This window comes from Merops nubicus, unplaced genomic scaffold, assembly GCF_000691845.1.
Source record: "Merops nubicus isolate BGI_N331 unplaced genomic scaffold, ASM69184v1 scaffold16918, whole genome shotgun sequence".
NCBI classification, from domain to species: Eukaryota; Metazoa; Chordata; class Aves; order Coraciiformes; family Meropidae; genus Merops; species Merops nubicus.
Window position 1 is genome coordinate 84,213 of NW_008625289.1, and position 23,684 is coordinate 107,896.

Genomic DNA, 23,684 nt, shown 5'->3' on the forward strand with positions numbered 1-23,684 from the left:
ATAGACACAAAGGTAAATCAGGGGCTCAGAGGCCACCCCTACAGATGCTATCAGCAGAAAAACATTATCCAACTAGCTGTATACAGGTACTCTCAAACAGAATACAAATATGAATTGGTAATAGCTTAAAAGAGAACTTAAAAGTATAGACTTTCCAATTATGATTCTGGCATCTGCCAGAAAATGAGAAAGAACTGTGCTGAACCTCCAAAAGGACTGAGTGACTACAATGTAAAATAGTATTTTACTATATTGGCAAGAGAACTAACACTCTTTTGCTGGTAAGGTGCATTTCACTTTACCACAGTGCAGACCAAACTGTGGCTTTGCCACTCACAGAAGCCCCAGACTGAGACATTTTAGCCACATATAAAGAAAAAAACATCAGCAAAATGACTACTCAAACAAGGAAAAAGATCTTTGACTAACTCATTTAAGAAACTTATTCATAGATTTTCTTCTAAACAATACACCTATGATCTTACTCCTCTATGCTACTCAAGCCAATTGAGATTTTTCCATTCATAACACCATCCAGCTATCTGTAACTAAGTGACAATAAAACTGTCTCATTCAAAGAGTCTTCATTCTCTCATCCCTCAAGTCTAAGCCTTTTGGGCTTCAACCTGGCAAGACTGGATCTGTAAAAAGCTCTTCACTTTTCTGACATACAAAACAGTCATGAGGAATTGTACTCCTGTTTTGATTAGATTTGTTAAGCAGTTCATTGCTCTTAAAGTTTATATCTCTGTAACTTACCTGGTTCTGTTTTGCTTCATTTTCATTTGTTTTTTTCCCCTACTTCTCCCACCACATCGACATTGGAACTGCTTGATGGATAAACATATACCTATTATTTTTTAACTTTTTCTAAACTAGAATAGACTCAGGCTTATGGTGTGAGCTTTTTAAATAAGTGTGTCAGACAAACTTACTGGAATTTAGCGAGTATAATCCTTGATGCTTCTCTCCTCTCAGAAGGTTATTACCATGTTCTATATTATCAGCAAGATAATCAGGCCACTAGTGCATGCTGCAAGAGTTCATCTCAGAAGGTAAAGGACCAAGATGGTGACTCATCAGGACTGATTCACCTCTAAAAATCGAGGGGAAGAGGGATGCGGAAAATGTTCTTCAGTGTTAAGTAGTTTGGGGAAGGGGATACATTTACATTTAATAAAGTAAAACCCATGAGACAATGAATTAAAAAGTCCTGGATGCTTCTTTCCTTTTGTGTGTGTGTAGATTGGATTTTTGTTTGGTTTGGTTTGGTTTTATTTTTCCTCAGGCTAGAATCCAGTACAAGGAAATGGACTGTTGACTACAAATTGAGAAAGAAAGCACTCTGATGGCCAGATTTTTAAGGCAAGCTTAGTACTTCAAAAGACAAAAACAAGTTTCATAAAACTGCCTTTGCAGAGCAACATCAGTTGCTTTCAGCTGTAATTACATCCTTTAATCCCCAATTCAATCCTTTTATCAGCTTCCTCACTATTTTTCTCAGAAATGCTAACAAGATAACCAGATTTTAATTACTTAAGTTTTTCTTCTTCTTAATACTGGGACAGTACTAACAACTTCCTAGTTCGCTTGAATTTTTTTGCTGTTTGTTTTGTTTATCTAGTTTTATTAAAAGACTGATTGAGAATAGCTGGAGGGGTGTGGGGTGTGTGTGTAATCTCTGAGATAACACAATATTCAATGAATCTTGACGTTACCAGACTCCTAACATGCGACAGCAGGGAGAATGGAAACTGGCACAAGGGAAAGACTGTACTTGCATTATGTGAAGGGAAAAGAGCACAGAAGCAGGGGAACAAAACTAGAGAAAGAAATGGTGACCTAGTCAAGACTTCATTTTCAAATTATTCTAGTAAAGGGAGCAACCAGAAAGAAAAAACCATAATCCAAACATATTTGGTGCAAAGCTATCCAAACATGCCATTTACTCTATTGTATATAATCCTATGAAAAATGTACAAAACCATGTGAGCAATAAAGATATAAGCTAACACTAATCACTGGAATTAGTTCCTGTTGTTGCAGTCCATTCTTCATAGACAAAAAAATGAAATAGATTTCAACAAAGATTTTGACACTTACAAATAAATTCTTGAAGGGATCTGAAAATTTCAAGAAAATTAATTCACAACAGAAAAACTGGAAACATCTGAAGATCATGGATTCTGTACATTTCATATTGATCACCTCTTCATTTAAGTTTGTAATGGAAGACAACAAACCTACATTAGAACTGTGGTAACATGCCCTCTTTAAGAGCTCTAATACATGGTTATTTCATAAGCTCCTTGGAGAAGGGAACATCTTTACCAAGATCAGAGACAAACATATAATTTAGCTTTCCTAATGTAATAGCTGAAAATTCAAGGTAAGCGTCTTACGACAGTCTGATGAAAGCCGAAACAACTGCTATTCTTTTATCAATGGCAAATCAGTAGGCTCTTCTGTTTGCAGTATTGTGTTAGAAATCAGTGTGAAACTAAATGTAACCTCTGAAGGCAGAAGAACTTTCTGTGCAAGATGTTTGTTTACTATCCCCGCTTTTCCCTTGGCATCACCAGAGGAGTTTTCAATGCTACGAATATGCATTCAAGAGCTCCCTTGTAAAACAAATGCTTAAGGATCTCTGTTTTCCTAGTATACTACACACAAGAAACCAGCCAAGAAGAAGATGTGGGACAGAATTCTACCTGCTTCTGCCGTACATGAAGTTGTCAGCTGCTCGTTAACCAACTCAGTGACATGCCATCCATCATTAACCATGATACACTCCTTGACACCTCTTTGGTTCTGTTTGGTATTTATATTTTATTTTAGTGGTATTAAATAAATTAATTAATAGTAATTTCTTGTAAAAGTCAATAACCTGAACAAAAATTGTTTCATGAAATCTAAAGACTATGACCTTATGAAAAAAAATCTTCTTACTTTTCATAAATTATTCTCAAATGTACAGTAAAACATACAGTGCCACTTATTTCAAATTTACTTCTAATGATTAAAAAGAAGTATGACATGGATTTAGGCTATTCTAAACTGAACCACAGGCAATGCAATGTTAATATTTCACCATGGTATTGTCTTCCTTATGAAGAACATCAGTATATCAAAATCTAAATATGAAATACTTTTCTAGTAGGCACACAACATGTAAAGCATCTGTATGATGTTACTGCTTCCAGATACAGTTTTTCTTCTTTCCTTCTCACCTACTCTATTAAAAAGTGCATTATTGCTTTGGCTGAATTAAGGCGATTCAAAAATCAAGCAACTCATGTAAGAACTATATGCAGCAACATAGACTGAGCAACAAAATTATAAATGAATGGAGAAGTATAAGACAATTTTAATTGTTTCAGCCTGCCTGCAGACAGACTATAGGTTATGGTTGTGTTTTTTTTTTTTCCAGTTTTAGACATCAAGGACAACAGATTTTGACAGAAAAAAACTTCAGACCAAATCATAAGACTCCAGGAGTTAACTCAAGTATCCCAGCTCTGATCCCTGGTTAAACTGATCCCAGTAATGTACAGCAATTTGATTTCCAAGAGGTTTCAGTGCAGTTCACAATTATTTAATAATTCATACCCTGTAAGCCTGCTTGTACAATTGTGGTCTTTGTGTGCAGATGAGACTCCTGTTTGGTTTATTAGTGGTTTTGGTTTTTTTTTTTTCACCGTGCACATGTACAAGTACACTTCAGACACCAGTTAGAGTTAACACACAGCAAAACAACTCGTTATATTTTTAAACATTATCAAAGAAAGCAAAAGATTGCTTCAAGGACATGTTTGTTCTAGGTGTTTTATTTAAGACCAGTAATGTTTGTGCTAGAAATAGAAAATACTTTCAACTGGTTGCTTTTATAAAGTAAATGAAGTTTTATTTTCCTGGTACTCTACATTCTGTGATAGAAGGAACACTGAAGTTATCATCTACAAAGAGTACAGTAGATATTTTCATTCCTTCCATCCAAAGAATAGAAAAATCCAACTACAACTTACATTAGAATATAGAAAAAAATAAGACAAATTTATTTTTGTGAAACAAAACTAATATGGCCTATATATCATGATTTAACTCAGTAAATTCAAATAAATTTGCAAGTAAAAATCTACCATTAATCTAAGTTTTCTATTGTGTCAAAGTTTCTGAGTGTTAATTTAAACTAGACACTTAAGAAATTTTCATCTGTGACTTTATAATCTATCTTTCTGAAAACAGTCCTTAATAGCATTTTATTCTAGTTGTGTTCAACATGCTGAGCTGTACTGGCAGCAATGCCAGTATGACAATTAGGTAAAATCTACAGTCTCCTGTAAAATTTCAACTAGACAGGTCAGCTAATATGAAATAATCATAATTACTAGCAAAGTGAATGAGAATATGTTAAAGTATTAAGGGAAGATACTGAGAATCCATATCATGTTATGGTCCAACATTCAGAAAACAAAAAAAAGAGGTGAAAAGAACAGCTCTGAATAAAAGAATATTTGCAACATTCACTAAATATGGAAAACTGGTATTTCTTAAGTAGTAAACTACCATGTATTCTGCAATTACAAACAATTCATCAAGTTTAGAAATATATTTTGAGATTTCAATAGACACAATTAGTCCATTATATGATATTCTTCATGTCTCTTTTTCTGCCCTAGTGTTTTGGTTTTTTTTTAAATAGATACATTTTAACTCTTCATGCACTCAGAGACACTCATATTTAATGGAAACAACTCTTTCAAAGAAGGCACCATATTGAATGTGTACCCCAAGGATATTCAACAGGGAAGATCCCTAATTCATTACGCAGCCATTGCCATTTTTGACGTTTTCAATTCTTTGCAAGTTCAGCACTCCTTCACAATCTCACAAGGGTTTGAGAATACAGCAATACTGTATGGTGTGAAGACCTTCATACCAAATAAACCAACTTGTTACATCTACATTTTTTTGTGTAAAATATTTTAACTGATGGTACTTTTGATCGAAATTGTATTTATTGAGCATACTGCTGAATTAGGTTTTGGGAAGGCCATTGTAAAAACAGAAGCTAAAACAGTGGTGTAGAATTTTGGAACAAAAACAATTCCAAACCGTCTTTATTTTTCTGATTTGTTAATAAATTATACCTACTTGAATTACAACATAAGTAAAACAGAAGTGAGTACTTGACTTTCTGTTCACCCACAGTTTCAAATAGCCACTGTCTTTCAGCTTCTTACAGTGTTCTTCCACATACAAAACAATAAATCTTTTTTTTCTTTAACTAGGAGAGATTTTCTCTGGCATAGTTTCTGTTATCTCCATCATTTAATTCCTTACTATCAATGATCTTTAAAAGTTTCTCAAAAGAGATAACTTTTGTAAAATTAATTGAACACACTGAGAGGCACAAACCCCTCAATTTGAGAAGAAAAATCAGCTTCATGCATTTGCACCGAGAAGAATTTTTTCTGCTTTCAAAAAGACAGATCTTGTATTTCTATCAACTTGATATGCCTTTAGCCCATTTCATATATCTTTTATTCTGTATTAACATTTATTGCCACGGAAGTATACATTATTATCCTGTATTTGTAGTACTTGAAATGTAGAGAACAAGTTAAAAATACTCAGTCATCAAAACACCAACCTTGTGGGCAGGGTACAGCAGCCGTCAGCCGTCAGCCTGACTTGGGTTTCATAGCTATCCAGTGGGCAAACGACTTGTTGAACAGGAGGGCATTCGACTGTGCTGCAATCCACGCTGAACACTATGGAGGAAGGAAAGAAGAAAATTGCTTTTACTCATTTTTTTTTAAGCTTTTTGCAGATTACCTTATCATAAGCAAGTAGTTATGCGTCAGCCTTTTAATTTAGGTCAGAAAAATTAACTAATAAATGCACACTTAGTGAGTAACATCACGAAACTACTTCCATTCTCTTTAAGATTCACTTTTTTAATTACTGACTCACAAAGCAACTGAACTAATATTAGTTAATATAAGAAAATTATAAAAGTTAGACAGGCAACCTTAAACAATCATTACACATTAATAACATTAGTTACTAGAAATATGCTAGGCTCCTGAGAATATATTTTCCCAAAGTATTTTAAACAGTTAACAATTGTTTTTTTAATTTTTTACTGATTAAAATTGATTTAAAAAGTAAATTTCCTGCGTTATAGAAAATAAAAAAGAAATAAAATTAAAGACATTCTGTGGATTTACGCTTGTGTATGTTAACTATGTTTTCAAGGATTATTCCATTAGGTTGTGTTGTCTAGATATTTCACTACAGTTAAAAAGAAATGCAAATTACCAAATCTGTCTGTGCTAACAAGATGAAAAATGCCACATAACCACTTTTTAGAAAGCAACAAATGTTTAGAAATTAAAATAAATAAATAAATCAGGTTGAATATACATTTAATCTTATGAGTCACACTCAGGAAAGCTGAAACACATCTTTACCTTATTTGGTCCTAAATCTTCCATGTTAATGAACAATACCACCTCAGCTATTATCTATTTGTTATTCATTATCATAGTTACACTAAGAAAGTACAGAATAAAACAGTTCCCTCTTTAAAGAAACAAGCTACCTTCTGGCTGAGTAGTCAGGATGAATGCAAAGTTATCAGACTGAAAATTAGACAGTGATTACTGCTTAAACTTCACTTCAGTATTGACACTATTAGGACAGATTACTGCAGTGCTAAAGCAGCTTGGCAACACCTCTTGCAAGAGCTGATACCTTCCAAAGTCCCATTTCCAGTCTTCTAGTCCTACATTTTTTCAGTTTTGATCCTCTGAGGTACACAACAATAATAATTCAAACTGTCATTATGAGACAGTCTCAGTATTACATCTACTTAGCATATCACATTAAATATTTAAATGAAAGCACAAGTTCAAGGAAAACAGTTTGCAACTCATCAAGGTTAGAATCCACAGGTTTGAAAGTTAACGGTCTTGAGGACAAAGTACTTGAGTATGTGAGTACCCTCTGTACAATCTATATTGAGAATCTGCTTTTTTACAGTTAGTTGGAAAATGGAGCCATCTGCTATATCAGAGTAATCTGACAAGTGCAAGGCCTTCTCACTGAGAACAATTAAATGCACAGTTTTAAAGTCTATTTTCTGGAGCAATGCAGAAAGTTACTACATTTAAATTGAAAGTTTAAGATTCCAGTTACTCATCAACAATAGCAATTATCAAATTAACTTTTATATCTCTTTGTAAACAAAGATACCTATTTGCCTTTAGGACAGGATTACTTAATTCTATCATCTAATCATGCCATAAAGTCACAACTAAAGTGCTCCTCCTCCTTCCTAAACAGGTCAATTTCTTCCCAGTGGTTACAGTGTGCTACTACATGGTTCACTAACACTGAAAAGCAGCCCAGTCTTTATTTTAAAAGTACAAACCTAAGAATAATTATAAAACAAACTCCATATCAAGAGGATTCAAACAAAAAATTCTCATGTAATTAAGTGGCTGTAGTGTCTCAGTGATTCCTCTAACTAGATTTTGTCTATCCTAGAAGGTTTAAGCTTTAAATATATAGTTTGACAAATATGTTATCTTCAAGAACTCATAAACATGTTGCAGTATCCTATTACTGAAGATGCACCCAATCAACCTTTTCTTACAAGTCTTCAGGAACTTTTTCATGCACTGAATTTGTATACAGTAGCATCTGACAGATATTAATTTTTCTATGAGAATGAAGCAGAAACCCTACCATGGTTGTAGACCCTGACATAACTGCAATAGTGTGCAACCTCCTTTGTAGACTACAACCCCAAAATTCTCAGATCACGAAACTGTTACTGTCCAGGTGAAAATAACTTTATAGTAGAATATGTTAGCACAAGTATATTTAAATTTCACCTTTCCATATTATGCTGGCTTTTCAACAAATAGAATGTACAGTTTATGTGCAAGGTCTAAATAACTACCAATGCACCTGAAGGTCCAGGATCAAGGCTGTATTTTATCTTTGATGCAACACACTGCCTCAGCAGAGGTAAGACTTCCTATTTTTTTCCAGAAGTCACAACTTTCTGAGGGTCCAGGACAAGGGTGCACAGTCTGCTTCTACGGCAGTTAAGATGTATGACATGACACCCTTTGCTGAATGCATTTCATCTGATGCCTCATGAATAATGCAACATAATATCTGATAATGGTAGTTACACTTCCTGCTCTAGAAGGAGAAAGAAAGCACAGAAGTATCTCTCCATGACAATCCTTTTCTCATTTCTTCACACTTCAAAATATATTAAATACAACCAGAACAGATAGCATTTCTGCACTTACAATGCAGTGTATCACTGAATTACTTCCTTAACTTCCCTATCACATGCATTTCCCAACATGGACCCTTACATTTGCTGATTCTCTGCCCTCCTCACTCCCCGGCCCATCATTCCCAATTTATAAGCCAATGCGCCAGCCCCATTAGAAATGTATTTGTAATTCTTCCCCACTCATTTTCTCCAGCCCTCTCACAATCTCCTAAGTCCTTTCAACAACAGCTTCTAACCAGGCATCCAACAGAACATGTTCTATTTTTGTATGCAACAGAGAATTTTAAAAAAAGTAATTCTATTTCTATCTATGTATAAAAACTGGATTTTGCTGACCCTTGTCAAGTGACCCTTGACCCTAGTGCAAGACTAAAAATTCAACACTTAAGCCATACCAGTACATCACTACATACTACCTACTAAATTTTGCTGCTGATCTGACTTTCCATCAAGCCCTGAATTCCCCAAAGAAACAAGCCAAACAATAACATTGTCTTTATAATTGTGTTTAAACCAATATTTGGTACCAGAAAAGAAGCCTCCATTTCAGTAAGTAATTTTTTCAGGCCATACAGAAGTGCTGGAGAAGGTGAGTGAATGAAAGCTCTGCCAAGAAGACATCTAAAAGAATGACAAATGAACAATCCATTCAACAATGGTTCTCTCCAGCACAAGAGATTTTCCAATGCTTTTCTAAGGATGTCAGAAACTAAGAGTTGACACTCCCCACCTCACCATATACAACAATAAAAATGTTATCAGCAAAGCTGTAACAAACGTTTGTTGGTAGCGGTCAAAGTAAGCTATTCACTTTTCTTTGTCCTGAAGTGGTAGCTAGAGTTCCAATTACAACTTCAGCAAAATATCTTTTAGATTAGATTTTAACTTCATCTTGAAATAAACATGATTTTAAAAACATGACTGCTCATACTGGTTTTAGCTTCTTAACAAAAGAGGTGTATATATTTCCACAAATCTTATTTCAGGTTATTATTGATTTTACTCTTAATACATTATGTAGCTCTATTTGAGACCATTCATTCAAGCTATCTTTAAGGGAAAAACACTAATTTTGGGAACACTTTTTAAGAACTGTAACTCCCAGCATAAAACTAAATTTTGTGCTTATTCAGTAAATTCACTGCTCATGAATGGGCAGTTATACACATAGCTCTCAGGAACAAAATAGGTTGTATGGCACTGAACCACTGTTATCTCTGAGCTTTGCAACCGCAGCAAAACAAAAAGGGTAAAAACATTTTAAACAAATTAACCTGGCAGTTAATCACAGAAGGGGCTGGAGGGGATCTTAAAGATCATCTAACTCCAAGCCTCCTGCCATGGGCAGGGACCCCTTCCACTAGATCAGGTTGCTCAAACCCTCAGCCAACTTGGACTTGAACACTTCCAGGGATGGAGCACCCACAACTTCTCTGGGTAACCTGTTCCAGTCTCTCACCACCCTTGCAGTAAAGTATTTCTTCCTAGTATTTAATCTAAGTTTACCTTTTTTCGTTTTGAATCTGTTACCCCTTGTTCTATCAATATACTCTCTAATAAAGACTTCCTCCCTGTCTTTCCTGTAGGAAAGTTACTTTCCTTTAAGTACTGGGAGGCCATCGTAAGGTCTCCCTGGAGTCCTCTGTTCTTCATGCTGAACAATCCCAACTCTTAGTCTGCTCTCGTAGGGGAGGTGTTCCAGATAATTTTTGTGGCCCTCTTCTGCACCTGCTCCAATAGGTCCATGTCTTTCCTATGCTGAGGGCCCCAGACCTGAACGCAGTACTCCAGGTGGAGACTCATGAGAGTGCAGTAGAGGGGGAGAATCATGTCCCTCATCCTGCTGGTCACACTCCTCTGGATACAGCCCAGGCTATGGTTGGTTTTATGGGCTGTGAGTGCATGCTGCCAACTTACATCCATTTTTTCACCCACCAACACCCCCAAGTCCTTCTTCACAGGGTTGCTCTCAATCCGCTCATTGCCTAGCTTGTATCTGTGCTCAGGATTTCCTCTACCCATGTGCAGGTCCTTGCACTTGGCGTTGTTGAACTTCCTGAGTTCACCGGCCAACCTCTCAAGCCTGTCAAGCTGCTTCTGGGTGGCACCCATTTCCTCCAGAATGCTGACCTCACCACACAGCTTGGTGTTGCCCACAAAATCACTGAGGGTGCATTCAGCCCCACTGCCCATGACAAAGACGGTAAACAGCACAGGTGCCAGTACTGACCCATGACAAACGCCGTTCGACACTGGGTGATGAGATAGTTAAAACTAAGCTGCTAAGCTTCTTCACTGTTCATTTTAATCAAATGCCACTGTCTTTAATCATTGTATTCATAAAGTAAAAGAGGTAGAAGATGAAGAGGATCTCAAAATGAAAGATTTTCTTTTTATTCAAGCATTTAGTGCTAAAGAAACACTTCCTGTTTTTCTTTCACTGACTCAGTTGCCAATCACAGTATTTGAATGTATGCAATTCTCAGCAGAAGGCTCCAAACTCAAATGCTACTGTAAACTGGAGAGGAGTCACATCCTATTTAAGGAACAGAAATAAACACAATTTATGCTTTAATTGTGCAAAACACTTTATATTGGCAGAAGGCAGTACTGCTATTATAGGAAGCAGCCCTCCCAGCTTCTGGCAATTTGTTTCCTCCAGAAAACTGATGAAAAATGCCTATGGAGGCAAGTAAAGCAGAGACAGGGGTGCAGGAAGAGTACTCTGCCCCAGACCTAAAAACTTTAGTTCTATGAGTACTGGTACTAACATATGGAAAACAGTTTTCTGTGTTCAACATGTGAACTCCATAGACATGCTGACACTATTCAGCAGAGCTAGTGACATCAGCCCCATAGGAAACTGCACGAACACTTACCTACCAGGCTTTATGCTGCCCACTGGATCAATTTTTTTCCAGTAACATGACATTAAAAACAGAGGAAACATGAAACAGAGCATTTCTACTTCAGTTCCTCTCCAACTGTTCTTTCCTACAATTCTTCAGGATACCAAGTCAAACTCTGAAGACACAAGTTTTATTACCAGGTTTACCAAGGGCTGAATAAATATCCTTGCCACATAAGGAGCATTATCTGATCACTATTTTAGCAAATCCACATAGATAATTCACATACTGCTCATATATACATAAAACCTGTTATATGCTACTACATATACAGTATTTGTATATACAAACAGAGAATAAATGGTATAAAACAGTGCAGGAGAGGCAGGATGGAATAGATTACCTCCAGAGTCATCTAGTCTTCCAAACAAAATTATTCTATAATTCTATAAGCCTATGAATATACAATCCTAACGAAACAAGATATTCCATTGCTGTTCTTAAACAAAGAAATTTATTTAAAACCACAGGCAGTGGTGAACATGATGGAACAGTTTGGAATGGTTTAGATGGAAAAAATCATCAAGGCTCATGCTGACTTGCAAATTTAAAAATAAAATTACTAAACTCTCTATAAGAAGGGAAATATTTTAAAAAAAAATCAGTATTTGATTAGTCTATTTTCTTCGTATACCAAGTACAAATTATGTTGTCTACACAAGTACATTTTACACTCTTTGAAAACAAGGTGCCTCTGAAAACTGAAAAAGTTCAAATTTGCAAAGATTTACCACTGGGAAAAAAAACACACACACACACACACACACACACAAAACAAAAACCAAAACACCAAAACCCCTTCTGTAATTAGACTATGAAGATTTATCAACATTCACCTAGTCCTTCTTCCCTGTCGGCTTATTTTTCCTTCGTGATCTTCCCATTGTCAATTAGTAGTCTAGAGAAACATCTAGACTAAAGTTAAGAAAGTCAACTTGGATAACCACTGAAGTCTACCTTGACAAAAATCAGGCTATGTAGTGACTAATAATTCCATATTAATAGCACTCCTTTTCCCTGAAGTCAAGACACTACAACAAGCAAGGGCCCCATTTACCCTGTAATTTACACATATCAGAGCTAACATTCATTTTGAGATATAAGGAAATAAACCAAAGTAAGCAAGATCAAATTCAGTAAATACATACTTGAAGTATGTATAGGGATAATTAAAGTGTACAAATACAGTGGTTCAGTAGCAGTCATGCTACAGAAAGATCTTGGGATCACAACATTTCACAAACTCAATATAACTCCTGCAAAGGAGCCAGCTCTTGTTTAGAATTTTGCATGAAAGACAAAAGTAATTATTCTGCAGGGGGTTCTGATGAAGACTCGTTCACTGTAGTAGTCTGCTTTTGTAACACCATAGTTTAAAGATGTGGATAAACTTTAGAAAAGTCAGAGGGGCAATATAACAAGGAAGGAGTCCAAGGAAAACATGCCAGAAGAAATTACATCTAATTCTAGATGAAAGAACACTAAGGCTGACAAAATGTTCAAAAGGAAAAATTATTCTGAAGACTTGTTCACCAGCTACTCAGGACAGAGAATGAAAAAGTCTGCTTAAATTTCCACACAGGCAGATTTGCATTGGGTATTAGAAAAAAACACAAAGAGAAGCACTAGGAGATACAAAGACAGTACAATCTTCTGGAGGATTTAAGAAAACATTAAACAAGCATAGGAATGGCACAGCTTAAGCATACTTGAACCTGTTTGCATATAAGATTTTGGATTATACAATTTTCTATGCCTGCTTTCATCCCTCTATTTTTATTATTCATCTTTGCCAAAGCCTGGATCAAAAAGAAGAATGCATTACACCTTCCACTTCACTGAGAATAATAAATCACAAGAAAGATTTATTTGTGTTCTCATGAAATGGAAAATGGGTAAATACTGAAAATGTTGTATAATCCTTTGCTATTCTCCTCCACAATCCTTTTGCTCTCCATTTTTTTTTAATGGTCATCACTTGGTGATCCAGAGAAAACTTAAAACAGAAACCTTAATTCCCTGCCCATTTACAATATATTCCCAGTATGAAAAACCTTTGTATAATCTGATCAGTATTTAAAGTATGTCACTTTCACCTGTGGCATCCGCAGAAATGCAATATTCTCACTAGGCTACTTTTCCTTTTTGCTCACTTTAATGTCTGAAGAGAAAAGGAAAGTAGTTTATCATAGTGTTTTCTATCTTCTTCTTTAATGGGTATTACATTACTCACATATAATAATTTTCACCTTGAAGAAGAACAAGAAGCATGTAGAGGCTATTTAGGCTTATTTAGATGCAATTATACAGGTTATTGTGTCCATTAGACAGTCAGGAAAACAAATGAAAAATGGGAAAAAAAAAAAAAGTGTCTACTTTTACCTGGTTTACATTCATAGAGATCACAGCATTCCCCCGGCTTCCCTGATGCCTTAGAAACCAAGATATTCAAATAGCCAGGTTGGCAAACCTTCCTCAAGCAGCCCGCAGGGTTACACACACAGCGGCTCGGGAGTGGACAGCATTCTCCAGGAGGGGCATAGCCTTCAATCAAGATGGAATCTTCTGGACAGCGAGGAGAAAACTGGACTTCACAGCGGGCCTTGGAGCAATCAGGTTTCTCTTCTGAAAGGGAGAGAAAGAACAACACACTGTAAATGTCAGTAAAACACTGAGTTGAAACTGTAAAGACAAGCTCAGATAAAGCTCTCTTCTCTCTCTCCTCAAAACAGTAAAAAGAAAAAAACTGTTGCTGCTGAACTGATCAGCAAAAATTACAGAATATGCTTAAAAGAATGTTGGTAATTACAAGATGGTAGGTGCCTTATGAAATATCTTACCAAAATTCCAAATCTGTGCAATGTGCATGAAAAATGAACCCACACAAACTCAAAAAAGTTGTGAAGCTACACATTTGACCATGATATTGAGAAATACTTGGCATATCATGCACTGTCCTGATGTTCACACCTACACCTTCAGTTTCCTAAGACTTTATATTATAAGCAACTGATTTTCATTGCTTGATTTATTAAACTTGAATGACCTCAACTAAGCTTTCACATATTGAAAAAGCTGGTTAAAAGTTCAACAGCTAACATATTTGGAGCATCTATACTTTAGCAGAAGAGGAATTTCCCTGTACACACTCCCAACACTCAAAACTGTTGTTCCTATGTACTTCACTGGCTTGAAGGGTAAGTAAGAAGAGGTTTGACTAGCACTGACTATAGGCACTAGAGGTTCCAGGCACTGGCTGCAAGCACACAGCAGTAAGAAAAGGAGTATTGTGGAGCAAGTTGGTGGGAACGGTGACAATCTGGAGAAACACAGGTAAGCTAGAGAGAGAAAGAAGACATAGGAGAAGGTTCTTGGACAGCTAGGTAACACTCTTCTAAAATGTGTTGGGAAACACATTTGGAGAGCTAGGTAACACTCTTCCAAAACTTTTTGACTTCTTTTAAAAAGAAGTAAAAATTCCTCATTCTCAAAAAAGTAAATCTTACTTCTGGCAAAAATGTTGTGTTATGCCCTCCAATGATGAAGCCACACTGAGAAAAATCTCACCACTCCTGTGGCCACTTTACTCCATAAAGCAAACAGTGGGAAACTTGATCATACTGAAGAGCACTTTGCTCAATATAACCGAGTGCTGTTTAAAAACAAGTGGATTCAAGACACTGAGAAGAGCAGTATCTTTAGGTGAATAAGACATGGTGTCTTAAGCGTTCAGAAGCAATGCAGGGAGCCTTCCCAGCCCTGACCAGAAAAAAACAACAATGGAAAACCAAGGCCTGAATTTATGAACTGTTTGTACCACTCCTTTGTCATTTGCAATTTGTAAACTAGACAGTTCTACAATGGTCACTATTACACCTACAAAATTAATTTACTGTTTTGCTTCTTGCCATTAAAGTTAGATTCAGAAGACTAGAAACAAGTAAAAACAACTCTAACCTTATTAATTTCATGTTTAAGCCAGCGCCATTTTAAGAATTAATCTTTGGTGATAATGATTAAGATGTATCAAATACCAGTGTCTCTGATAAGTCAAGAATATATTCACCAAGATTTTAGTAACTCACTGGTTTTGAAGTCACTCAAGTTATTGGATATTGTGTTTGGGTTTTTTGAACTAAAAGCAACACATCTAATGTGCAATTCTACTTCCAAACATACACCAAATGTCAATAACAGCAATAATTTTTTTTTTTTCAGAGAATAATTTTTACACTTAGTTTTGGTACATTCTTTGGAATTCTAGGTCATACTGAAGAATCAAAGCAGTATTGTTTGTCTACATGGTTGATTTGCTAACAGTGCTTTAAATTTCATTTAATCTTGGAGGAATACAATGCCTAGGCATGTAAATGCTTTGAAAAATATTAATCTAGATCTTAGCAGCAATAATTGCAAAAAGAAATAATGAATATAAACATTTGCTTCAGTCTTAATTGGCAAATATAGCAAAACAGAATTAAAAAACTAATTACACAGATTTCCTTCTGGTACAAGAACTTTATATTTTTTCTTACAAACAATGGAGTTTACTAACTTGAATGTGACACTAGATAGCATCATAACTCTTTTCTTACTGTTTACCCCCCCACTATTTCCATCTATCTTTAAAATAGTTTAGGCTAGATATGTACATGGCCTAGAATTTTAAACATTTGTAGGACCAATTCTGTTTTAAACATACCCTTATGTTTAGGTTCTTATCTCCTTTATTAAACACATTGTTCAGACTGAACATTACTGATTACAGAGGTTCACTGCAGAAAATTGTATAAATAATATATAACATACTAGTTTTATGGTAAACTGGTATTTTATTGGTATCCTTTGGTTTATGGATATAATAAAAGGCTTGACAATTTAGTTTTTAAAAATATTCTCATTTCCTCTGCACGCTGTTTAGTTGTACAGAGAAGTGATAGAACAGTAGTACAGGATCGGCCCTTGAAGTTCATGCACATGATAACCACTTAAAATTCAGCCTGTTCATTACTTGATCTGCCCCAGCATTATGCAGCAAGTGATTTTCTGATTTCCATGACTAACAGATCATCTCAACCTCATGCAGTCTCTCTGGTGAAAAGACTTTGTATTGTACATATTTTTAAAAGTTTACCTACTATTTTTATTTGATTGCATTTACATACATACATCTATATTGAGATAAGTGTTTCCTTAAGGACTGTTTGTGTATTTGACCAACTTAAGCCAACTTTCAGAAATATGAGGTTTTGTCAGAAATGCATGTCAAACTGTTGGGATTCAGACTATTCAGAATTCTCTATATATTTATTTTGAAAGCCAATGCAAAGTCTGCTGTTGGAGTTGGTAAGAACACACAGCAAAAATATGAACAAAACAAGGATGAGACACTATCAGCCTGTAAGAAGCATCACAAACAGTAGAAGAGAGACATTTTAAATTGAGAACTGTGACAAGTATTTCTGTACAAAATGTTCACTAGTGTTTCAGAGTTATTATCTTTGACAGCTTTTCCACATAATTGTGCACAATGTAGTTAACTATAACAGAATACAATAGGACTCTATTGTTAAATAAAACTAGCGTCACTTTTAGAGGAAATGGTTTAAACACAAACCACCATCACCTTGCAAAGACATTTTGGTGTTTTAATACCATGTGACATAACACCAGCAGACATTTAGAAATCAAATTTAAATTTGCCTTTTAAATCCAGTGTCACTATTACTTTTGTACTGCATAGTCCTAAAACCAAATAAAATCGTCCCCTACTACTACTGTGTTAAATACCGTGCTTCCAAATTATAATTTTGAACTATGTTCATGGTAAAACATTCTCTTGTCCATATACAGACGCAACTGAGCAACAGAAAAGACAAGTATATTAATCCAAGCTAGATCAGCCAAAAGACAGTTATCCTTCAGCTCCCCTAACTCAAGCCACAGCAGAATCAAGGGCAGGTTAAGAATCTTCCTGCAGACTAAGTCATTATTTGGTTCTAGATTTCTGTGGTTTTCCTTTTGTGGAACAGAGCAAGTGGACGAAACAACGCGACAGTATTTAAAGTGGTTTTTTTGAGCCTCTACTTCATACTTCTGAAACTAATCTTTATGTAAAACATGAAAATCCAGCAGCTCCCAGTGTACCACTACCATATTTTAGTTAAAATTTCAATCAGTTAGGACCTTACTAGTGTAACTGTAGCCTGAGCCCAGCACCTCATTACCATATAAGAAGGTGGGAGTTCTGTTTTACTGCAGTTTGCTAAAGGCTGATGAGGGCTCCTCATTTTGATACCAAGCCCGAATGAAAGAGATTACTTTTACGCAACCATTAAGAAAAATGTCAACATTTTCCTTCTTCATACCTCAGCAAATGGCAAGCATACCCCGCTTCTATTTACAGGGATAAAGGTTTGTATATGAGACATACTTCTACAATTCATTGTACTAAACTTCTTTGCCTTCTTGTCACTTGATCAAAGAAGGCAATCAAAATTGACTTTGTTTTCAAAATAAATTACAAACATCAATACAACCATAAAAGCCACTGCTTTAGCAGGATTCATGATTTAATTCCATTACATACAGCTATTCAAGATTTCATCAAATAGGAATAGTTTAATAGGTCTTTTTTTCTTTTATTAACAAACACTTTCAGCCCTTAAAAAAGGAACACATAAGGAGACATGTATTTTCAATTATCATGCTCTGACAACAGACCACCTCAAAAGACAGAAAGGTAAGGCAATGGCAAGCTGCATTCCACAGAAAACAACCGTGAAACCACTCAGAGATATTTCTGCTACTTTAGCATTTTTATCCACCCAATGGGGAATACTTAAAAGCAGTTTCTCAACAGGCCAAGGCAGATGCACAGCAATAACCTACTGCTCTTCTCTGTCAAATACATACGTACACTACAAAGCACTGACTTGGGAGTCCTGGTGGACAAGTTCACCATAAGACAGCAGTGTGCTCTTATGGACAAAATGGCCAATGGCATCCTGAGATGTATTAAGAACAGTGTGACCAGCAGATTGAAGTAGGTTCTCTTCCCCCTCTACTCTGCTCTAGTGAGGTTACATCTGGAGTACTGTGTCCAGTTCTAGGCTCCCCAGTTCAGCAGAGATAGGGAACTACTGGATAGAGTCAAACAGAGGGCTACAAAAATGCTTAGGGGACCAGAGCATCTCTCTTATGAGGAAAGGCTGAGAGACCTGGGACTGTTTAGCGTGGAGAAGAGAAGACTGAGAGGGGATCTTATCAATGCTTATCAATATCTAAAGACCAGGTGTCAAGAGGATGGGGCCAGACTCTTTTCAGCGGTGCCCAGTGTTAGGACAAGGGGCAATGGGCACAAACTAGAACACAGGAAGTTCCATCTAAACATAAGGAAAAACTTCTTTACTGTGCAGGTGACAGAGCAATGGAACAAGCTGCCCAGAGATGTTCTGGAGTCTCCATCTCTGGAGACTTCGAAAACCCGACTGGACATGGCCCTGTCCAACCTGATCTAGGTGAACCTGCTTTAGCAAGAGATGTGGACTAGCTGATGCCCAGACGTCCCTTCCAACCCCTACCATTCTGTGATTCTTTAAGCATCTTCAAAGTCAAACAAGATATCGGGCCTTAAACTCCATTTTATGATCTTAATTTTGGTAATTAATAGAATGCAAACAATTACTAGGTGTGTGCAGAAATAGGACAACTTCATTTTTCAAAGCAGTGTACTGAACCTAAAAAAATTAGACTTGAGGAAACAGAGACCTACATACATGATTTACTCTTAAATAAATTAGCACGATAAATATATAAGATAGTTATTCCTTGATAAAGAAGCATCTTAACACACAGATTACATGGCAGGAAGATATGCACGTATCACACTCTCCTAATCCATAATGAAGATTCCCTCACAAGAACAATTTCATACAATTCTAACTGTATGTAGAAAGACAGTAAAACTATTTGTTAAAGCAGATATCTGGTTTTGTAATTAAGAGTTTTTACTCAGGACACGCCACATTAATTAAAACATATTTTTATTAAACATTGTTGTACCCTTGAAGCAGCTGACAGGTCTCATTCAATAAATTGAATGTTTTTGCAAGGCAGGAAAATTGCTTATGCAACTCCCTCATTAATTTAGTGATGTGAGGAGATGTACATACTTTTGCTGTTTGTGTAATTCTGGGACAGTCAGTTAACAGAAAAAGCATATACAATTTAATCACATTTCAGCCTCTCCTTTAAACAAAAAAAGAAACCATTAACAAGGAGAACAATTACTTGTCAAGGCTACATCCATCAGACTTCTGATAAATTAAGTCTGAACAGATAACCTACAATCCACTAGGGAAAACTTAGTTGTCTGCAAACGTTGTCTTTACGTTCAGAAAACCAGCATTTCAAATAACTACACAAAGAACAGACACTATCCGTTGGTTTGCTGATGAGCTTTCCCTGAGGGATGCATTCTCTTTATAGCCTTCCATCAAACATCACTGAAGCTGGAAGCATTCTGGTATCTCTGACATCTCGCCAGCCTGAGCCAACAAAGAATCTCTACACAGATAAAGGAAGAGCACAAACTACCTATTCTGAACCAGTCAAGCTTCTCAAGAAATTCAGAAACGTATCTGAAAAGATAACACTTTTAATAAATTGAATGTAATCCAAACAGGAAAACTGACATTTTGATGAATTCAAAATAAGACTCCCATCCTTGGAAACAAACTTCTTATCTACTCTAAAAGGCAGACTTACAAACCATTTAATATAAAATTATTCAGTTTACTGATGACAGTGCTATTTCCACTGGTATCAGATTTTGCACAGGTTTGCATTTCAAGACAAACTTTACCTTCCATTGGTCTGAAGGTACAAGTTTACTTTCTGTTGCTTTGCTATTAGCCTGCACAAAGAACCTGTCTTTACTAACCACATGACACAGGTCACCCTACAATTACCAACAATAACTGAAACACTAAAGTTACTATGTGTAACTTTAAGCAATAAAAACTGAATAAGTTACAATGTACTGTGTTCTTCAAGACAGGGATCGTTAATTCAGAAAGTCAGGATGTTAAAAACCATTTCTCATTTTCATCTGATTTTCATGCTGGAAGCACACAGGAAAGGTGTAGCATCTCAGAAGTCATGGCATACTAAAACTTAACTTTCCCTGCAACCACTGTATATTTGTTATAAAGGAATGAGAGGGAGGACTTCAAAGGATAGAATAAAAAGAAGAAATCAAGAAGTGGATTTTTTGTTTTTTTCTTTGCCATTAACCTTAGAAAGAGTCTGCCTCTAGAAAGTCTCTAGCAACAGCTGTTAAGGTAGAATTTTCACAAAGTTTCTCCATATCAAAAGGTACTACATATTTTTTAAAATTATGTTTCCTGTGATCTTATGAAGTAATTACGAGGAAGTGGAGGTATAAGGACAAGTTACTAAAATCTTTACGTTACAGCCAATGCTTTATCTGAGATTTTTATCTTTTTTTTTTTTTTTCTTCTTTTCTTTATCTTCATCTTTTTCTTTACCTTCCTGAAACGTTTATACAATACTCAGACTGGCCACTAGTTAGTGCTGTCTTTATTAAGACAGTCACTGAATATAGGAAGTTTAGACCTCAGGATCGTTTTTGTTTGTTTTGTTAAAGTAGAGCAGTTGTAAAAAAACCCAACCAAACACACACACACATCCTCATCTTGGCTAGTACAAAAGTGGTATGGAAGTAAAAATGAAGTTCCTAAAGAAGAATTAATCCCTTTGATACCTCTATATCAAATTATTTTCTTTCATTATGTTTGCATGCTCTGCTTTGACACACAGAGAAAGTATATGCCAAGTTTAGTTAATGAGAAAAGCAGAACAGTTAAAGCACTGGTTAGCACAGTGACAGGATCTTAAGGTATATCCCAGTGTGGAAGAAATGAAGAAGAAAAGCCCCGGTGGTGGGTGGGAGGGTCTTCTCATTCTTCAGGTGGACTGAAACAGATCTGCACTTTTCTGGAACCCTTTTCAGGGAGAGATTTTTCTAGTTTTGTCAAATTTTCATGTGACCAGAGATGCTTTTACTCAGTCACCATAGAAACAAAGACAGAATGTTTTCATCCAAGGAGAATGCTGTAGAGAAGTACTGGAGAGTCAGGTCTGAATGATTCCGCCGAGATACTTAAACTGTTCTACAGCTGCTCCTTCAAAAACAAGTTTTGAACACATACATATATGGATGGAGATACATATGCACATACGGATACAGAGAACAGAACTTATTTTTTTCTGTTAGGTCCCTAAAAAGAATACAGAATAAGAAGCATTTTGAGATAGCTAGCTTCATATTTCATTACTCTGAGCAGTTCAAAATAGAATGTGGACCATAAAGATGAACATTTTGTATGACTAAGCCAATGTTAGCCTACATGCTATGAGGACGTATTGTTCAGCTTTGCATTCTTGTTTCATTGTAAACTGGTTTTGTAAAATATAGGCTAAAGTATAGCCACTTTTACTGTACAGTATTACAGTCGACACTGGAACACGTTCCAAACAATAGACATACTGTACTGTTATACAGTGGCAGGAAGGAAATATTAGAAGGATTAGGGATAAACAAGAAAAATGATTACCCAGCTGAAGTAGTCAGACAGACAGGGATCGATATCGGAATGCAAAATACCCAAAAGGATTTTCAAGAATCAAAAGGGCAATTATAGTAGATTAAAAAATGAGATTACCTTACACATACAATATGCACAGTACTATATACGGATGAACAGCTACAAATAAAAAAAGGAAGTAGAGCCTGACCTTTTACCTGAAATTGAACTTTACTGGAAATCTATTTTCTAGCTGAGTTTTGCTTTACTTTCCAGCATTCTGTCACTCTGGATTTTATGTACTACATAGTGGAGCAATCTGTTTCACCCGTATTATAGACTAACCTTCTTGTAATATAACAGCAACAGCCTGCAACGGTCATGGGTTAACACAAGTCACACACAAAAGGACAGCAATAGACACAAATTTTACTAAATATGCACTCGGTGATATACGTCTTTGCAACACAGTATTCACTACGGATTTGCCAAAGATTTTTCATTTCAAGGACCAAATAACCAGGAAAAAGGGTTACGCCACTCAAGACAGCTCAAGACTCCAAGAAAGAGAACAATCCCATTTGGATAGCAAAGCTATTAGGACATTGTAATTCCACTTCCTGAACATTTTTTCTTTTCATTTACTGGAAATATTAAAAAGAGAGAGAGTAATTCAAACCCAAACACACACCAGAACTGCAATCAAACCCTAACTCAAACTATTGTCTACTAAAGAAAGAGTTTTAACAGAATCAGTGAGGATGTCAGACACTGCATCTAAATGCAAATTCAAGTTCTATGAACCAGTACCATTTGTAGCAGCAGTTGCATTCGGTTCAGGCCTTGCAGCTCAAAGCATTTCTCCATTACTCTTAGAAACAGCCAAGTCTGGAAAACTCAAAGGTAGTTTTCCTTTTCATTTAAAACCTGCTTTCAACAGATACATATTAACATTTTTTAATAGAAGTTAACAGCTTGACACCAGCAAATCAATCGAAACCTATAATAAGTAACATTAACTTTCTGACAGAACTGTCCATGCAGAGAAGGATGCAAGCCCAGCCTGCTGCAGAGCAGACAGGGAGAGGTGTGTCATCCCCAAGACAGGGTCTATTTCCACTAGTAGCTGCACTGCTTTCAGTAGCACTAACGTACTTTTAAACTTCAGTATTGAAGTTAGGTGGAGAGATTAATAGAAAGTTACCTGTAGTCAGATTTATGGCTGGGTTGCCTCCATTGCTTTAAAAAAAAAACCCAGCATGTTTTCAGTACTGTCATGACTGAAATAACATTGTACATTGTTATTGCTTTATACAAGAGAGTCCTTTATTCTGGATGAATGATACCACTCTTGCTGCTGGCCAATCCTTCTAATGGCAAATCAACAGACAGCTCCAAAGAAAGAGTACGTAAACAGTAACAAGGTGGTCTCAATTACAGAACCAAGACTTTAAAGAATGCCAAAACATTTTAGAATTAAACCAAACATGAAAACACTAAATTCACAAACAGTATAAATTGCACATACTTTAGTGACTTACAGAAATATATACCAGTAGTAAATTTACCTAAAGCGGAAAGTATTAGGAAGATATAAAGAAGATATAAACAGCTACAAACCAATGGTAATACTGAATGCATAGCAAAATTATGAGAAAGCACAACTATTTGGAACCATTCTGTTCAATATTTTAGTGCAGCCTTCCAGAAAGGTGCCTACAAGAAAGCAGGGGAGTGACTTTTTACAAGGCCTTGTAGTGGTAGGACAAGAGGTAATGGCTTCAAACTGCAAGAGGGTAGATTTAGATTATTTGTAAGGAAGGTTTTTCACTGTGAGGGTGT

General features: G+C 36.0%; 1 protein-coding gene across 1 annotated transcript in view; it reads right to left on the bottom strand.

The window, feature by feature from the left end:
* The window catches only part of CRIM1 (cysteine rich transmembrane BMP regulator 1 (chordin-like)), a 168,419-nt gene that overhangs the window by 82,333 nt on the left and 62,402 nt on the right, over window positions 1-23,684 (bottom strand). The window contains exons 3-4 of the mRNA XM_008945636.1: window positions 13,615-13,857; window positions 5,654-5,774 (exon numbers count right to left, since the gene is read on the bottom strand). Coding sequence (XP_008943884.1) covers window positions 5,654-5,774; window positions 13,615-13,857 — 364 coding nt within the window. The remainder of the gene's footprint in view (window positions 1-5,653; window positions 5,775-13,614; window positions 13,858-23,684) is intronic.